Below are 19,974 nucleotides of genomic sequence, written 5' to 3' on the forward strand. Positions count from 1 at the left end.
ATGACTTGAGTTGGCAGGCCTAAAAGCCCCTTACCCAAGAGAGAGAAAGAGCTTGGCAGCAGGACACACACACACACACACACACACACACAACACAGAAATGTGGGTGCCGAGGCGGCTTTGAGCCATGCTGGTGTTGCTACTTGTGGAGCCCTGGAGTACAGACTATCATCATCCCTATCATCATTCACCCAAGCTGAGGAAGCTTCAACAGCCGCAAGGAGCGAAGCTACACTTCTGAACGATTCAAGGAAGACCGGGAAACTGCGCTTACACAGAGAGATCCACAGCTACATCGTCAGATAGACATACTAATACTCCTCCGCACAAATCTTTGATACAGGAAAAACAAAGCTGCGGCGGACGTGAAAGGCACAGAGACTGAGCAGGTTAGCAAGCCCTCTGCAATCACATCCTGGGTCGCTCAGGCGTTTTTACACACACACTTTTCTTCTTGCATTCACTGCAATGAAGTACACCAGTCTTACATCTTGCTTTCAGCTACATGATAGGAAAAAAAGAAGACAAACACACACTGGCTCTGTGCTCCAAGAAAGGCTTTTATTTCAGAACTTGATTGAAATGTTAGGGGGGGGGAGACAAGTCACAAAGGGAGAGGAAGGCGAATGCACAGGCGAGAAAGCTGAGGCCTAGAGGGAGGGAGAAAGAGAAGGGGGGAAAAAGAAGAGGTGGGGGGTCCGCTGCATCTAAATGAAAAAGAGAAACTAAGTCGCCGTGGAGGAGACGAGAGAGGAGGTCTGGGCAGGAGGACTGAAGCAGAGCTGATTGATCCAATCTCAGTGTGTAGGAATCAACAGACGACTGGAGAGGAAACGATAAAAGAGGATTAGGAAGAGATAGAGACAAGGGAGGATAGGAGGAGGATGACTGCACGGACACTTCTGTAAACAAACCTGAGAGTGGATATAATGAAAGATTATGAAGGGGAGGAGGCGGTGGTGGGCTGATGGGAAAGGTAGACGGCGTGAAAGATAGAGATGCAGAGAGTGGAGGTCGCCTTGAGAGGGAGCGACAGTTGGAGAGGGTGAGCGAACAAGCTGGGGAGGGGAGAAGACAGAAAATCTAAGGATCATTAAGAGGACGTGTCGATAGGAAGCCTTGGCATGTAGGCAAAAACACACGCAGGTTCGTGCCAAGAGGATATTTATGAAAGGGAAAAGGGGATAGTGTGGCACCGAAGCATATGCTAGTTGATATTCATGGAGCATTCCCAATATGGTCTCCGCTCCTACCTTGACACTCCCTCCCGTGTGCATGTGTTCCTCTCCCTTACTTTTACTGCGTCTCAAATGCTGGGAATGTTTGGAAATAGTCCCATTTAAGCTAAAAATACCATTAGGGAAAGAGGAAAAAATAAAGACTGGGTCCATGCCGAGTTGCGCGGCACACACTCACACACACTCATAACAAATGCTGCCTGTGTTTAGCTGAGACACGGGCTGGTTGTTGTTGAAGCAGATCTCTTTCATGCAAACACTTAAAGATGTGCAGACAAGCATGTACAGGTACACAAATGTAGCTATTTTTGCACCAATCTTACACAAAAAACCAACATCTAATTGTCCTTTTTGCAGCAAAATCAGCTGATAGTGACTTGAGACTCCACTGCCAGAAACTCACTTCCCCTCTCCTCCTCTGACGGACTGTCCAACTCTCCATCTGTCTCCTCGCCTTCATCCTTCCTCCCTTCCCCCTCCTTCCCTCCATCTCCTCTATTGTTGCCATCTCTTGTTTGCTTTGCATGGATTTTGACTGCAGCCAAGGGGCAATTTTGCATCTAGTACTGAGTTCACATACAAACACACAAACACGTACATGCGTGCACAGAAGGGGAGAAAAAAAAACTTGCCTTTAGAGGATTTGTTTATCAAATGTGCTGTCAAATCATGTCAGGCATTTCACATCAGGGCACATTTTACAGCCCCAGGCTACCCAAAAGAAAGGGTTCATACAAGAGTACACCACAATGTAATTTCCACAACTTTCACCAATGTATATTATTCATATTCCATAAATAGTGTGCTGTGAATGTGTGTGCACAGAGATCATTTTATCTGAATTGTAAATTTATATTACTGATGTTGGTGTCAGGGACTCGCTCGGAGACAAGTCATAAAACATCGACCGAGGAACGTATTAATGTTGCAGAAAAATGCTTCTCTGTAAAACATCTCGCTAAAACATTTCTGGGGATTTCAGGACCACTTCCCTGAATAATTTATAGAAATTTCACGAACAATAACAACCAAGAGAAAACATGCATTATACATGTCAGCTTGCACTGAGACTTTGTTCTGTATGTGAATGCTTTGTGTTCAGTATGTTTACTTGTTTGTGTGTGCATTTCTCTATGTGTGTCTTGGTCATAACCTCAAACAAGCGCCTGAATATACAGTCAGGAATTCTGATTCTCTATTTTATCCATTTACTGTACTTTTATTCTCGTCATATTTTCATTGGACCGTTATAGTTATAGATATAGTGCAGTCAGAATAAGTTTACAACTTCTGTTGTCTTAAAAGCTATCAACAGCACTGTGGGCAATTAATCTGATTTCCTTCTCCCCAATCCCTCCTCCAGTTTAGTTTCATGTCACTCAGTCCATTTCAGTTAATCTCCCCGGAAAACATTCTTCCTCCCTTATTTTCTGTCCCTGCAACAGTCACTGTCCAATTTTCTCCATCTCTATCATCCTTTTGCTTTCACTGATTCTTGTAATCTTCCTCGCCCACACACTCCACCCTTCATCGCGCACTCTGCCTCTAAATGTCCGTTTGTCTTCTGCTTGGTCGCTCTGACCCATATATACTGGACAGCCCATCTCAAGTATGTCTGACTAGCCACAAATCTCCTCCACTTTAGAGATTAAAAAACAAAACAAAAAACAAAAGAGAACTTCTAACAGCAGGTTGAAAACACAGCATTTTATTAAGCAGTTAAGTCTTAACTGTGTAGTTTTTCCTGCACTATCTTTATCTAAAACATGTCTTTTTGCCAACAACTCTTTTTACTTTCTCTTTTGAATATAACAGGTTACTCATCTGGTTTCTGAGTTGTAGCCTGTGTACTTGTTTTAATCCAGTTTCCCATTTTCTCTCTTTCAATCAGGAGCTGTGCACCAACATGGCAGCTGAGAGTCTTGCTGAGCTCCGCGATTGGCTCTTTCTGCTCCTCCTGTGCCTCACCTTATTGGCTGAGGTGCTGGAACTGGCGGCAGCGGCAATTGCCATGGAGACGGGCGAGGGAGATGAGGGCATTGTTTGTCCCTCAGTGTGCCGCTGTGATGAGGGTTTTGTCTACTGCAACGACCGTGGCCTCAGTATAATTCCTCCTCTACCATTAATGGCTGCCATCCTCTACTTGCAGAGCAACCGTCTGAGTAACGCTGGGCTGCCTCCCTCACTGGAACGCAGCACTTCCATACGAGTGATTTACCTGTATGCCAACCAGTTGGATGAATTCCCTATACACCTCCCGCCTTCGTTACGGGAGCTCCATTTACAGGATAATAATATACGAACGTTACCGAGATCAGCTCTGGCCAAGTTACCATTACTAGAACGTTTACACCTGGATGATAACTCTATATCCACAGTTAGCATCCAGGAGCGAGCTTTTTCTGGGACCCCACGGCTTCGACTTCTGTTTCTGTCTCGAAACCACCTGTCAAGCATTCCTGCAGGCCTGCCAGCATCCCTGGAAGAGTTGCGACTGGATGACAACAGAATCAGCACCATCCCCACACATGCCTTCCGTGGGCTCTCCTCCCTGCGACGCTTGGTCCTGGATGGGAACCTGTTAGCCAACACACGCATTGCAGATGACACATTTTCTCGTCTCTCCAACCTGACTGAGTTGTCACTGGTCAGGAATGCTCTGCAGTCTCCGCCAGTAAACCTACCTTCAGCTCACCTCGTGCGACTCCATTTGCAAGACAACGGAATGACTCACATACCACGAGGCGCGCTGGATGGGATGCGGCGGCTACAGAGGCTGGACCTGTCAGGAAACAATCTGACCAGTCTCCCACGAGGACTTCTGAAGGATACAGAAAGCCTCGAGCTTCTACTGCTGCGAGGAAACCCTTGGTACTGTGGCTGCAACCTTCGCTGGCTCCATGCCTGGCTGCACGGCCGGGGGGCAGCGGTGACAGTCAGGGGTCTGACTTGTCAGGGGCCTGAGCCTGTAAGGGGCCAGACCCTCAGAGACCTAACTTCCCTGATGGAGCAGTGTGAAGGCCCCCCTGCTGGTCCCAGTACAGGAATGGGGGTGAACCCAGTTGAAAAAGATGGAGGGGGTGATGATGCTGTTGGAGGGGGCCAAGCAGTGGCTTCGGTCCCCCATGGCAGCACCACCACTACCTCTCTGCTCGTCCCCACACAAGGTTCCCTCTTCACCCTGCGAGCCAAACGGCCTGGCCTTGTGATGCCTCTGCCTCCCGGTCAAGGGGGACAGGTATCTGGAGAGGCCCTGGAGCTGACTGTAAAACCTCTCTCTTCGGACAGTGTACTGGTGAGTTGGCTGTGCCCACAGCCGGCACCCTCCTTCCGCCTGTCATGGCTGAGGTTGGGTAGTAGTGCAGCTTTTGGTTCCATAACAGAGACTCTAGTACCTGGAGAGAGGAGGCAGTACCTCCTCACTCAGCTCACCCCACGTTCCCATTACCTCATCTGCTTGCTGCCATTACGACAGGAGCCCTCCTTTGGGGGTTCCAGCATGGGTTCAGCTCGAGCTAGCAGCATGGACACGGACAGTAAAGACTCAGCACCGGCCTGTGCGCAGATAGAGACTGGAGAGGCTCAGGTCAACACAGGAGGGGAGGGCTCAGATAAAGAGGGACAGGACTCTGAACTAACAGCCCTGCCATTGGCTGGGATCATAGGGGGTGCCACAGCATTGGTAAGCCTGCTGTTAATCTTTGGCATCTTCTGCTGGTATGGACAGAGAGCAGGTTACATGTCCGGGGACTCAGGTTCGTACAGCAGGGGCCGGGGTGGAAAACATTATGATGACTATGTAGAGTCAGGCACCAAGAAAGACACTTCAATCTTAGAGATCAGGGCCCCCCCTGCAGGGTTTCAGATGACAGCTATGGCCCATCAGCCTCTGCAGCCTAAGCTGGAGGATGTCACCTACATCCACACCATTTTCCCCTCCTCTTCCTCTTCCTCCCAAGCCAACGGGACCTATCGGAGCAGCCACGGAGCTGGCAGCCTCAATGGCACCATCCTCAGCCAAACCAGCCACCATCATGTCACTTACGGTACCAACCGTGGCTACAGAGAGGGTGGCATCCCCGACATAGATTATGCGTACACGTGATGATATAGGGATATGTTCCCTGAGCCACAAATGCCAGGCACCATTTATATGATGACGACCCCTTGGCTGGTGGCCATTTTGTCCTTGGTTTCCAAAGTACCCTCTGTGCCTCTGCTGGTTCAATTCTGATTGGTTTGCTAGGTAGAAAAGACTCGTTTCAGCTATGTTGATTGGACATTGCTATTGAGTGACAAAAGTCCTACTATACTCTACTACTGTATACTACATTATACAGTAAGCCCGTCTTTCAGCGCTACTTATAGTTATAAATGGTTACTTTTCTCTTTTGGATATCTCAGTGTCTTTCAAACCTACTGTTCTTCTCAGCTCATAATAATACACAGTAACTTATTTGAGGTTGATATACTAGGCTTAGCTGATTTAGCAGGAGCTATATTTATAATATGAGGAAAAGGCACTTGATGTGTATAGAGATAGCTCATATCTTCCTACCAACTGTAAGCTCTGTGCTGTATAGATAAAAGGGATGACAGAGGGAGAAATCAATGGTAGTTATAACTCACAGATGACAATGCATCATGGTTGACATGAAAAGATGTGTTCCTAGCCCCCTCCTTTTCCTCCACTTTACTCCCCTCCTTTTTAATTTTTCCTCCTTTCCGCCTCCTTTTTTTTGGGCTGAGGCTCTTTCCTTTTATTTCTCTCTTGTCTTTTGTGGTGCCGTGAGCAGAGGACGACTTTGTTCTCACCAAGGGAGCTGACAGCAGCGATAACAGTTCTGACAGAGATGGGAGACACAAACCACAGCATAGGGAGACTAATGAGAGGGAGAGAAAGAGCGAGATAGTGGTAGGGGGGTGACGGATAGATGGATGGATGGATGGATGGATGGATGGAGGGATAAAACATAAAATATGGGGAAGGGGGGGTACTGTTTTGTGCACTGAGAGAGGTGTGTTGGCTTAAGGCTGAGAGTGAGGACAGAAAAGGAGAGAAAAAAGGAGGATAAGTAAAAAAAGGGCGTGTGACAAATGCAGCGGTAGGAGGTAAAAAAGCAGACAAAAGGAAAAGAAGAGGCTGGAGAAGGGTGCGGGCGGGGTTGAGAAGAGCGGTGACAACTGGAATAATGTGACATCGTCATCAAAAATGTGGCTCAAGTTTTACCCACAGTGTATCCACTACGGCACTCAGCAAATACCTGAGTGATAACAGACTGCACACTTCCTTCAAAGACTGATGGTTTTCAGTTGCCTGTGATAATCGAACAACACTTCTTGGGCAGTCTCTGCCTTATGTATCATGTATCTTCATCACAATACAGGCTCATTTCCATGCCACATATCACGAAGAGAGGCACAGTGAGACAATCAGAGAAAAACATTAGAGAAAAAAGTACAATGATTGTCAATACCACAGAATAAATGACTACAGTGAAAGGAATGGCTATTAAAAATGTCCCACTCAGAGTTTAGAAAAAGTAATGCATGTACCCAATTTCTATTGTGGTCTGGTCTCATTATTAAATTACCTTTTCAAATGAAGTGAAAGAAACCTAATCATGCATCTTATAATAGTAATCCATTATCTTCTAGAGCCTGGTTAAACCTGCTTAATTGAAAATAAGTTTTAGCAGATATGAGTTTTTTGGTGAAGGTCGGAGTTACTCTGCTGTAATTACTCTTTCCTAAAATTCACTAATAATAATGTGTCTTTTCAATTTTATTTAAAATGCTAGAACTGTTTCTATTGGTCATTAAGGGAAAGTTCAAAATATAAACAGGTAGAAGTGGGCAATATGTATAAAAGTATTTATCATACTATATGTCATTTTATATAGTGATATTATATGTACTGAGATATAGTACTTGGGATATATTATATATATAGATTGGGAAACTGATTATGCATAAAATTACCAGACAGAAATGGCAAACACCTGACAAACTGTAGTACTACATCATATTGATGCAAAAATTACATGAAATTACAATATTGCTATAAAGTAGTTATGCTCACGTCTGTGAAACACAATAATTCAACCACAGATATTAAATCAAAGAAATTACATCGAGGGCTTCCATGGTTTGACCAGTAGAATGAAATATGACAAATTGACCTGAAAATTTAGCTAATTAAACCAAACAACCAATTATTAAATCAACAGAAAATTAATCTGCAACACTTTTGAGAAACAATGTATCATTCATCAAAGTCATTTTCTGGGCAGAAATGCTAAATATTTTGTTATTTCAGCTTCCCAGTTGTGAGTATGTGTTGCTTGTCTTAGTTTTATGTGACAGTAAACTGAAAAACCTTTATCTTTCAATCTGTTAGTCGGATGGCCAATTTAAAGATACGATGCAGAAAATCCAGGAAGGAAAATGAGATGTCTCACAGTATCTAACTCTTTAAACAGCTGTTTTTCTTTACAACATCCGACATTTCAGAGTTGATCTGACTGATCCTCATTCTGTGAGGTACGGTACTTCAGTTGACTGGTTTTAGTCGTCCAGTTTTGCAGGCCTTAGTACAGTGTGGACACTGTTGTGTTAACAGGGATCACAGCCTTGCTGCTAGACTGTGCAGTTCAATACACAAACAAACACACACCCAGCAAGAAGGAAGCAGCACCTGCTTCTGCCTCTCTGACTGCCTCTCACTGACCCCACTAATATACTTTAAGGGAGGAGGAACTTCAAAGGAAAACGCTAGCAAACAGCCAGACATTAAAAGAGGAAGAGGAGAGAGCAAAGAGGGAAAAATAAAGAGTAGAGGGTGGGGAGGACTGACATAGAGAGAGAGAGAGAGCCTGTGAGTGTTGAAACCCATTCTTACTTTCTGTGGGTCTCTTTCTCTTTCCAACTTGTGTTACTGTGAACCAGTAATATCGGAAGAGCTCCGGTGTGGGTTTTTAGTTATTTTTGCATTTGCTTTTCTTTCTCTTTTTTAAGAGCACTGAAGCTTCCTTTCATTCTGTGCAGAAATCCTTTTCCTTTAAAAATGTCACCCTCAGATGTGATAATGAAAACACTCTTATGTATAAACATAAAAATGGGCGCAAAATGCTATTCCATTTATTGGCCTGTCGTCTTTTTTTCTACACAGATGAATAAAGACTTCTAAAAGGAAAAGCAGTTTCATGAGTTCTCTGTGTGTGCACGCGTGTGTGTGTGTGTGTGTGTGTGTGTGCATGCGTCTGTGAAATTCCACATTGGGTTCATTAAATCAGAAACAAAGGCTGGAGATATCAAATAATGCACTGAGATGGCTTAAAAAAATAAAAATCAATGGGAAGTTCAGATTATTAATATGATTTATGACGAGACGGAGTGGACCTTGTTAAATCACACACACTGGATGAATACATCAGCTGCTGTAGACTCCGATTCAATTCGGAACAGTCTGCCAGCCAAAGCAGGCGCATGCCCCCCCGACACGTTTTGTGTGTTAGCATGGCGATCAAGCGATATGAGACAGTGTGTGCGCATTTGTATGGATGTGTTCATGCTCTGCGCTCCTGTGTATGGGTGAAGACATGCATCTCATTCTAAGTGAGTGCTAATGCTTGTGTAAGCACGGATCAATATAACGAACCGGGGAGTGTATAAGTGTCCATCTAAGAGTAACTGCTTGTGCTGGGTGTTTGTGAAGGAGTGAGTCAGAGAGAAATATACTTTATGTAGATAGAAATGGTTCACAGACTGTGCTGTCTGTGCCTGACAAGGAGATAAAGACAGACAACCGACTTTATATGACTGTTTATCTAAGGGGTTTGTGATTATATGTCTTAGTCGGTGTGTGTGTGCGCCAACGCAAACTGGAAATGTGAAGTCTGTGCTCTTAACAACGATGCCCCGAGTTCTTGTCAGTCATTACGGGGGCCTTTCACTGTCGCAGTCCATTATCTAGCGTCAAGCCCTCCAGCTTAATTATTCTAACTCACATTACACCCAACAAAAAGATGTATACTCAGAGACTCAGTCCATATCTGTTGAGTCTGAAATGTACTCTTGCACAGTAATAAATGGCATCAAAGTGGGTTTTTCAGATATGCTTCCATTAAGTTACATCTACTAGGGCATCATCTATCCGAAATTGAGTTCTCTAGGAGAAAGAAATGTGCTTCAATAATAGACGAACACATGTTAAATGAGGATTGTGCATATAAGCGCAGCAGTAGTGTCTTCAGTTGAATGCCTTGCCTTTAAATTTAGTGTATTTCTGAGACTTTACCCCAATTTCTTTAACAAATGAGCTCAATTCACCAATGCCCAATAAAATGCTTAGTTGCATTATAACCCCCATGCTGTGTTTTCTTCACCACAGTGCTGTTTGGAGTGACTTAAATCTGCATCTCATGGTAAAGTGTCTTCCAGTGTTTGCATGCATTATAAGCTCTTTACGCAAAAGGTCAATGTATTCCTGCGAATGCATACAATTGGTGAAATGTATGCATGCATGCATATCGTATACATTTCCCCAGCTGTGCACAACCAACAGAATAAACCATGGTCACTCTCTTGTGTAAAACATGCAATATACGGACATGGGGACCCCACAGACTGATTCACCTGAAAGTGCACAAATAGACATACTATAAACATCAACACATGTACATGCAGTCAAAAGGATCATATCTTAAACACGCATACTCATGCACAAACAAAGCATTGTTACACTAATAAATACTTGCAATATCCAAATACATGTACAGATTTACAAACCTCTCATCTAAACCCTCACCTCAGCTGTAAATCCAACTCAAGAATTCATTTTTAAAAGTCATTGTTGTTGGACACACATCTGCACACCTTTGAGTCGCAGGGGGACTGGCTGTCCCAAACAAGCTGGATAACAAACACTAACATCATGTTTCTCCTACCACACACACACACACACACACACACTGCAGGAAACTAGTGAAATGCCTCAGAGGTACGAACTGAAGAACAACAACAAAACATTAAGCTGTGGTGGTCTGGGTTCCTCTGTAGCAATGGATGGAGAGGACCACACTGGAATAAACAAGGCAGAGACAGCCTCCCAGGGGATTATAACAACACAAACTGTATGAATTAGGCTGTCTATCAGAAAGAGAGCCACTTTAGTGCCACTGCAAGATGCCTCACGTGAGAGGGAAGAAAAAATCTTCCAAGACAACTTCTGCTATAACCACGCTGAAAGCATGTACAAAAAGATACCTAAATTGCCCATGTACTGCAATTGTCTTCTATTCAATTTCCCAGCCTCTTGTCTTTTATCTTTTTAGTTTAATTATGAGCCTGTATAGCACTAGATTTTTTTCTAACCTTGCTGTTGCTGGAAAAAGCATCTGAAACTGAGAAAAATTAAATGCATTTATAACCTTAAGTAGTCTTTGTGCTATTTGCCTCATTATCTGTCCTAGGCTGACATTAAGTGAATAATTGATGGATTCCTTCTCTTCACATGATAAATCATCAGGCATGCAGTTTCATCTCCTGCCTACATGAGCAAACTGTGAAGAGAAACAACTCTGGCTGAGGAGCGCTTCAGGCGCTGGGCTCCTGCTGGATGGGGTCTTCCAGAGCTCTCAGCCTTCACTCATGGTCGGCTTACTGCCCACCTCTCCGGGGCTACACTCTGGACAGCACAGAGACCTCAGCACTTGTAGTTATGGCAACTTGTGATTTCTCTGGAGTACTGACTCTCAGCCTTTCTCCAGCAGAGACAGACACATCGCAGCCAAAAAATAAATGAATTCCAGGAGCGCTTTAAATTATTCATTACTGAGTCGAAAATGCCACAGAGTGGACTGTGATCATACCAGACGTCCAGCACACACAATGTGACCACAACCCGTAATCTAGTGTAAATTAAGGATCAAAATTATTTTACTGCTTTCTCTCTGACTTATAAGACTTTGACAGCAACTAAGAATTAAAGGATAAGGCAGCTATACTTTTCTGTTCGAAAAAAAATAACAATGAATAAGAGCAACTACCAAATATTCTCCGTTTAGCCCAACCTGATATATGTTATTTCTCTATGCCATGGACCATGCCTCCATTGTTGTCCAAAAACTGTTTAAAAAAAGACCACAATAAGATATATTGCATCTGCAAATATGTTGGCTCTAAGTAACAAAGAAAGAAATTGAAGTAGAGAAATGCCAAAAATACTACATTCTTGAGGTAATCTAGAAACAGCATTACAATGTTTGTCCCCCAAAATGCATTGACAACTTTACATTTCAACTGCAAAATATCTGGAGTAATGAACTTTCTACATATTTGTGTATGTATGTAATGTAATGTAATGTAATACTGGTATCAGGTTTTAGATGCAATACTGTGCTCCTGTACTTGGAATCGTAATCCTAATACTACTCTGACACAGCTGCCTCTGATACCACTTTACAGCAATGTGGCGTTAACTTCCCGTCAGCTGAGCAGGTAGGGAGAGGAGAATGTCAGCAGGTCAGAGATATTTTAGGATAAGTGATGATGACAAAACAAAATTTGGGTTCAGCTCAACAAGCGTATTAGAAGACTCCAGCAAGACATGCAGACCAGCTGGAACAGCACGTACTGCACGTACAGTCTGTCATCAAGCTGATCATGTGGGAATATTTGGGTCCGTTTGAGGAATAAACCCGAAAAGTGAGCCCCACAGATGCTTTGGCATTAACTAAAGAAACAGATGAGGACCATGGCATCAAGAAAACGGTGAAGAAAACCATTGCTGTGGTCGTAAAGAGATGCCTCACTCTGAAAAAAGTATTATCCTGCATTCCTAATATGTAATGTGTTTATGTGACAATGTTTATATTGGCAAATACATTGTTATCCAAATTTGTAAACCCTTCAATTTATCGGTTTTGGACATATGTGTAGTAACCCGCAGCTGAAAATAGTTCACAATGACTCCTGTGAGTAACATCTGCTGAAACTACACTGACCATCATTTTTTGTTGAATTGTTTGGTCTTTTCAAACCATGAAAGTGTATATTTTTGACTAATCACATCTATTTATATCTTAAGTAACAATAAATAGGCTTAGGACTGAGTGCCATCCACAGGGTATGGTCAGAAATAGAGAGACTGACACTGACACTGTTGGTTTTGGTCTTTGCATGGGATGTTTTGGCAATAATAAATATGGAAAAACGCCAGCCTTTAACCGTGCAGCCTTTGCTCATCACAAGCACACATAACAAGTATCTTTAATACAATATCAACCCTAACATTTCAGAAAAATCTTGAGACGGACTTTCAAAATACACACACCCACACAATGATGTGCAAAGCTCGACAGCACACACATGCACAGAGATAACTGGCTCGCTCATGCAGGTGCAGACCACAAACCAATCACATGCTGTTGATCTTGCAGAAGACACAGAAAGTAAAAGGTGTAATAAATCTTTTCACTGCTTGACGTTACGGTGATTGAGCTGTCCTTCGTATCCCAATGCATCACAGTGTCCTTGACTTTTTTTCTGTTATTATGAAAGACAAATCCACCTGCAGATAGCTTTCAGTTCACTTGATACACATCAGAAACTAAAACCGAGATAAATATTCTTCCTTTTTAATCACTGGACTGCGTTGTGTTGAAAGTGAACTGATCAAAAACGTCCTTGCCAATGCACTGAAAACAGATGTTTGCCAGGGGCTTACCAAACAAAATATTACGCTTTAATTAACCGGAATAATTAAAATAAAATGGCACAAACTGAACAGATTCCCAGTTTTAAAACTCAATAAATCTGTAGCTGGGATTATACAAGTCACTTACATCAGTGACAATAAAATGCACTGTACATTAAAGGCTACAGCCAGATGTTCATCCTCTCTTCTCTGGACTTTTCTCTATGTTGACGTATTGATCCTCATGTTCTATCACATTCTCTAACTGATGCTCTGATTGATGAGCCTGTCTGTCAGTCCGGCTCTAACCAGGGTTGTCTGTCCCACCCGTGGACAGTTGCAACAGTAGGATAAGTGGATTAATAGCTCCTATAAATAGTCTTGTCATTTCCTAAGCTCTGATAATGCAGCCGACAACATGCACATCGGGAACCACTTCACAACAAGGACTGATAGACCACAATTACAAGATGGTAATTGTGAGCAGTGTGTACTCCCTGTACTCTATGCGTGTCCGTGTGTGTGATTATGGGACAAAAACACCGTCTGTGATGAGGGCATGTGAGCAGACAATGAGGGCCCCTTGTATTTGCTGGTGGAGAGATGGGAAGAGGACTCAGGGTTAGATTAAAGCCCATTTTGGAGGTTGCAATGATACATCCTTTGTACTTTGTTCACTAAGCTATGATTACAAAGATGAGAGAAAATGGAGGCTTATTGTCAGGCTGCATTATACTTTATTATTCAAATAACACTGCCTACAATGAGGATAATCTTCCTCCAATGTGCTTTTAATTTCCATATCAAATTTTTTCTCATTCCGTCTTGTGTGTCTTAGTTCTACTCAAAATTATTCGCACAGCTGGTTCAGTGAGACATGGTTGGATTCAAATGACAAAAGTCTAAATGAATAACATCAATCATCAAAGGTTGATAAACTCATTAAAAGAAGCCATTCATTAGGCGATTGTGACCATACTTGAGGTGATTTTTTTTTTGGGAGCTGTTCAAGTACTCGACCTGAGCAGCCAAGGAGAGGCGGATTTTGGATGCACAGCCAAAACCTTATAATGCTAGGCTGATTACTTATCTGGCACAAAAACCAATATTTGAAAAAAAGGGCATGCGGTACGCTATTATTGTCATAAGGAACTGGGAATGCAAACGATTATTGCTATACTAAGGAGTGCATTAAGTGAGACAGCACAGAAAATTGAACTCTGCCCTGCAAAAGGAAACACATTCAACTTTGACAGCTGGCTGCTTTACAAACTGCACATCGCTGTCGCCTTGTCACACCCTCAGAGGACTTGCTTTATTTAATATCAATAGCCCTGGTTACATTCAGTCAGCCGCTCTGAACGTCAAATGTCTTTACTGTGCTTCAAATAAAGCACTTGTCGGATCACCGGATAGCATCTGAAACCCACTGATTTTAAGATTATTTCAGTTGTATGTAAAGCACTGCATGGACCCACATCGGCTTACATCTCCAGTCTCCTCAGTCTCGATTCTACATTCAGACCCATCAGGTCCTCTGATCAGTGACTCATTACAATTTCATGTTCCCAGTTAAAATGTGAAGGTGATCAAGCCTTTTCTATTCCTGCTCCCAGGCCGTGGAATAGTTTATCTCTCATTGTCAAGTCCTCCCCCGATCTATTGCCACAATTTACAATTACATTTCTTGAATCCCCCAAATGAGTGACAGCATGAATGTTTCAAAGGACCTGAAAACCTATATTTTTGAAACCAGCTTTTTACTCTGAATGACAGGGTCCTACATGAACACAAATTTTGCTGCCAAATTTAGAGCAGTTTGGTGATTTCACATTTACTTACTTCTTTTCATTATAATTATAATTGTTTGTCATATTTCCCTGTGAAGCACACACAATATTTATTGTTTTTAAATGTGCTCTTTTGCTTGAGTTTCCAACAATGGGAAGGACTGCACCCAAAATCTGACACTTCATATGGAAACCAGTCAGGTGTGGGGAGGTGTCAATGTTAGGCAGGGTTTGAATTTTTCACGTCACTTTCCCGTTGGAACAACCACACCCGCTTCTGGCTAAAAACAAGTGCCATAAAAGTGCTAATGCCAAATTAAAAAAAACTCATGGCACCATGCCTATAAAAGCTACTTTGTCGTATTTTGCATGTTCAACCAAAAAAAAAGTTTTTGATTTTCTTTACATCCCCAGTGAAGAACAGTAAAAGAAGAAATCTGTGGCTTCAGGTCGTCCACAGAGAGGATTGAAAGGGAATGGAGTTTGGTTCAACAGTCTGTCCGCTGTAAAGGCCACCAGGAGCATGCGGTATTTTAACATTAATAATTCACATAAATTGGGCTGACCTTATGTTGTATACATTTAAGTAGGAAGTGGGGCTACAACCGATCTGTTTTCTACTTCTCTGGTATTAAAAGTTTGCATAATAAGCACAAACGGCTATCAAAGTCGAGACAGCAGTTCCGCTTTGCAACAGTGATATGATTAGTTTGCAACGTCACATTGGACAGACGACCAAAACAGCAAAATAAAGTGTCTGAACGCCAGAAAAGGTGAAGTGAGTGTTTGTCAGGTTTATCCACTGTGATGGAGGCAAAACGCATAGACACTCATCATCCTCTATTTTCTTTATTTTTCAGTCTACATAACAAAGCTGACTGTTGATCGGCAACTTCATGACATCATTATTTGCCTGGCTGCCCATTATATCTGGGCTCCTAATAGCTAAAAAACATTTCAGTGGTCTTATTTTATGCTAAATTGGCAAAGACCTCGGAATATGCATTCATCGGCGGTCAAATTAGAGGAGCTTTACCTTCACCGCTGACAGAACAAAATAGTTAAACAAAGTCCAACAACCTTGAGAAGATCCTCTCCCGGCCGACCAGGAGTCGCAACACTGAACAACAGACCAACGCATTTGAACGCAGCACTTGCCTTGATGACAGAAGCTCTGATGGGCCAAGTGCTGATGATCAAGCTGACTCCTTTTCTCTTTAACTCCCTTATTCACTCCATCTCTTTCCATCTCCCACATCGGCCCAATCAGGCTAATGAGGCTCGCACTTCTTCCATCCCTTCCTGCTAGCTAAAGTGGCGATTGATTGGAGGGGTGGGAAAGCTTTTAACAAGGGAGGGGTGGGAGAGAAATAATTAGCGCGAATGAGCTTTTCTGCAAACTCCTTCAGTTCGGCTTTTCTTCTTTCCGTTTATTTACTGACCCGGACAACATTAGGGATTAACTCTCCAAGGGGATGTTAACTTCTCAACGTCAGGGTGTAAATCAATGTCCCGCTTCTCTCAGGTCATAGCCCTGCGATAATGTCTAAATGGAAGTGGTAAAGAAAAAGAAGGGGGAAGGGAGAGGATGAAACTATGGAGATGAACCATTAAGCAACGTAGCTTTTCTTCCATCTTCCCACTCAAATTGAGACACAAACTGGAAATCAGAGCATCCCGTGGAAACTCAGGGCACTGAACCTTGAAAGCTCAAAATTTCCGTACACAGAGAGCATTAATGTCGCTGTCCAAATGACCAGTAAAGTGGTCTTTCTGACAGTTGTACCGTAATTAACTTGGACAGATCTGGACTGGAAAAACTAGAGCAGCAGCACTGTCTAAATTCATGCTGCGGCCAATTCACAAAGCCACTGAAGCCTCCAAACTTCGCCCATGGCAAAGACACAGATAAAAGAGGACAGAGTGGACATAACAACATGACTTCAGTGCAATGATGAAAACTATGAAATACTAGCGTCCACATTTGAGCTAGGACAAGACAAGGGTCAGCAGCGTGTTAACAAACCCCAAGAAACTAGAGACGAGAAAAAACTAGCAGGAATCTACAGATGAGCATAAAACAAAATGTCAATCACCATGATGGTTTTAAAGCAACTTTTAAAGTGAATCTGAAGCACATATACTCCGATTCCTCAGAGGGCTGCCGCTTAGATCATGTAACCTTCAAAGATATGAAACACGCCTACGACCTTTCATTTACTTTACAGTCTGAAATGAGCCACTTCAAGAGGGCGTGGAAGACTAATTTTCTATTCATTTGAAATCATATGGGGGATGAAGGGAAAATCCTCAAAACAAATACAGAGAGAAATGACTGCGTAGCAGATATTAGTTCTCTCCTGCAGCAATATTTCTGGACAGGACCGTGGTAATTATAGGAAGCATGTATCCTTAATGACAGGCTACTCTACAACATTAAAGATTTGAATTAAACTTTCAATTTCATATTAACAAGATTACAAAGAAGCCTTTTTTTAATCAAACATCATCCATAGTCCAGTCTTCATTACAGGAGGAACATACATTTAAGCACATTTATGATGAGGCCGTAGCAGTGTTTACACATTAAAAACAGTCATTTAAAGGTCCTCACATGCCTTGTCACTGCAGACTGTGGCTGTGAATCAGAGATGGCACCCGGTGGCTCTGCACTAATGCTTCACTCCATTTTAAAGAATATACTAGCTTTGGCTGGAGCTTATAGTGCATGTATTAGTCCATTAATCTTTCATTCGAAAGACTGAAATTAATCAGAAACCATTTGGTAATCAATTCATCTTGCTAGCTATTTTTAAAGCAGAGATGTCAAAAGTGTGCTGGTTCCAGGCTCTGAAATGTGAAAGCTCCCTGCTTTTCTTTGTCTGACATGATAGTGAAGTGAATGCCTTCGGGGTTTGAACTGTTGTTGTGGATGCAACAAGCAATTTGAAGTTTACCATCTCCTTGTTTACCTGCCACTAACATTTCCTGTCATTTCCTCATTGTGCAGCAGTTGTCCTCAGCTCCTCCCATCATTCCCCAGTCACCTGGTCTACACCTGCCCCCCATTAACCTAATCAGGTCACTCTGTATACAGGTCACTTAAGGAATTAATTGGGGCTTTGCCTTAGCGCCCAGCTTGCCTGCCTACCCTTTTTCTTTGTTTGCCTATTTGGACTGAACACCAGTGGTGGAAAGCAACAAATACATTTACTTAAGTATAGTTTTAAGGTGCTTGCACTTCACCTCTGTATCTACATTTTATCTAATTCTTTTTTTTATTCCAATACACTAGAGTAACTACTTTCTTTGAAGATCATGATTGTACACTCCACAAAATGATTAGCTTCTAAAATATGCTACTTTGTAAAATACCGGTTACATATTAAAATCATGTTCACTGAATCAGTTATACACAATCATGTCTACAATCTGATTTCTGAAGTATCTTGCCCATCGTTATACCTGGTCTAGTGAAATATTTTAAATACAACATTTGCTACTGTACATTTTCGACAGTAAACATGGTAATAATCAAAAAACACATTTCTTGCACTATAATAACTTGTATTTGGTCAAAAAACTGTACAACTTCACCCAAAGCCTGAATTTAAAACACTGAAATTTCAACAAGTTTTACTGATAGAAGGAGAACCTAATAAAACACGCTCTACAACTGCCTTGGGACAAATACGAATCCTGCGACTATACTAAAGGAACAATACATATCTAAACAGAACAACAACAAAACTTAAAAAGCAGGAGGAAGGTACCATACAAGACAGTCCAAGTCCATGTGAGATGAACTATGGTATGTGTCCAAAGCTTTTAGAATGCATAATACATGAGTTCATGATCAGTGCGATGGAGAGAGCAATAATGTTCAGAATCCAAGATGGTGAACATGGAAGACTGCATCCTGTCTGACTCGCCATTAGACTTTGGAAACAACACACTGATAATCTTTGATACAGACCTCAGAGAGTGTGTTGCTTTCCAGCTACATGATAACCTGCTCCAGTGCTTTACACGTGTACCTGAACTTAGAAGCTCAAACAAAACAGTTATCCAAATCTTGCAGCACCAGCATGCCCCTGAGGACAGTACCAGTGTCTGATGGCGTCCCAGTCTGTGATAACATGCATTCCCACTGTGGTCTCCTCAATGGAGCCCTGGATGACTTTACAGAGATATTCAGCAGTTTGTCAGGTGGCAAAGAATAGTGGTAATACACAAATTCTGCATTTATCTGAAGAAAACAAAGAATAATAACAGACATAAAAATAGTGTACAGCAGCTATTTAGTAAAGCATGTAAAATGTTTAACACCAATTAAGCTACAATGAAAGTTAGCGAGTGATTGTTTCTTTATTTTATCTTAATACCCTACCAACATTAATTTGTCATGATTGTATTTGTTGTTGAATATCCTTTAACCCTTTGAATTATTTGTTTTGTTGCTCCAACATCCTATTTTAATTCCTATCTATTTAACTCCTTACATCTAATTATCCATCTTCTTCTTCTTTCAGCTGTTCCCTGTTAGGGGCTGCCACAGTGGATCATCTGTTTCCAGCTCGCTGCCAAACCGGGCCCTGCCCAACCCGGCATGGAGATCTGATTTTTATGATCCACATATTTGATTTGGCATAGGCTTTTTGGGCCGGATGCCCTTGCTAATGCAACTTTCCCCATTTATCTGGGCTTGGGAGTGCCAATTAGGAATGCAATGGCTTGTGCATCCTCAGTGGCCAGGGAGTGCCCCAGGGTTCAGTGTCTTGCCCAAGGGCACTTTGGCATGTGGACAGGAGGAGTTGGGGGGTCAAACCGCCAGCCCTCTGACAAGCTGCTCTACCTCCTCAGCCACAGCCGCCCCTTAATTTAATTTTTCCAACTTTCTGAAGCTTTTGGAGCTCCACTCACTGCAAATGAAATGAAACACTCATTTTTTTCCTCACACATCTCAAACTGAATGTGACTAGTGGAAGAACAGCAGATATCTATTCGACCCGCTGTTTGCATCTGCTGCCGCCTGAAATGAAACATTCATTTGTCCTCACACATCTCCAATTGATTGTGACTGACTGAGATGCTTGCCTCTACTTTCTCTAACTTTATCAAAATTTGTCACACGAGAGAAACAAAGCTAACCTGTGTTCCTCTGAAGAGAAGAATATATTTGAGACTGTTGCATTAACTTTCGCACACATTTCTGAAAACATTCCCGTAAACAGATAAAGTTTTAAAA

The 19,974-nt window shown here is 42.4% G+C and overlaps 2 protein-coding genes across 5 annotated transcripts in view; one reads left to right on the forward strand and one right to left on the reverse strand.

The window, feature by feature from the left end:
- macrod1 (mono-ADP ribosylhydrolase 1) overlaps positions 1 to 19,974 on the reverse strand; it is a 111,997-nt gene that overhangs the window by 79,559 nt on the left and 12,464 nt on the right. The window lies entirely within an intron of this gene.
- Positions 246 to 5,343, forward strand: flrt1b (fibronectin leucine rich transmembrane protein 1b). Its single transcript, XM_041944280.1, has 2 exons — positions 246 to 389; positions 3,130 to 5,343. Exon 2 carries the CDS (start codon positions 3,145 to 3,147, stop codon positions 5,341 to 5,343), a length of 2,199 nt encoding a protein of 732 aa, XP_041800214.1. The 5' UTR covers positions 246 to 389; positions 3,130 to 3,144.

Source organism: Chelmon rostratus, chromosome 9 (assembly GCF_017976325.1).
Source record: "Chelmon rostratus isolate fCheRos1 chromosome 9, fCheRos1.pri, whole genome shotgun sequence".
Lineage (NCBI taxonomy): Eukaryota > Metazoa > Chordata > Actinopteri > Chaetodontiformes > Chaetodontidae > Chelmon > Chelmon rostratus.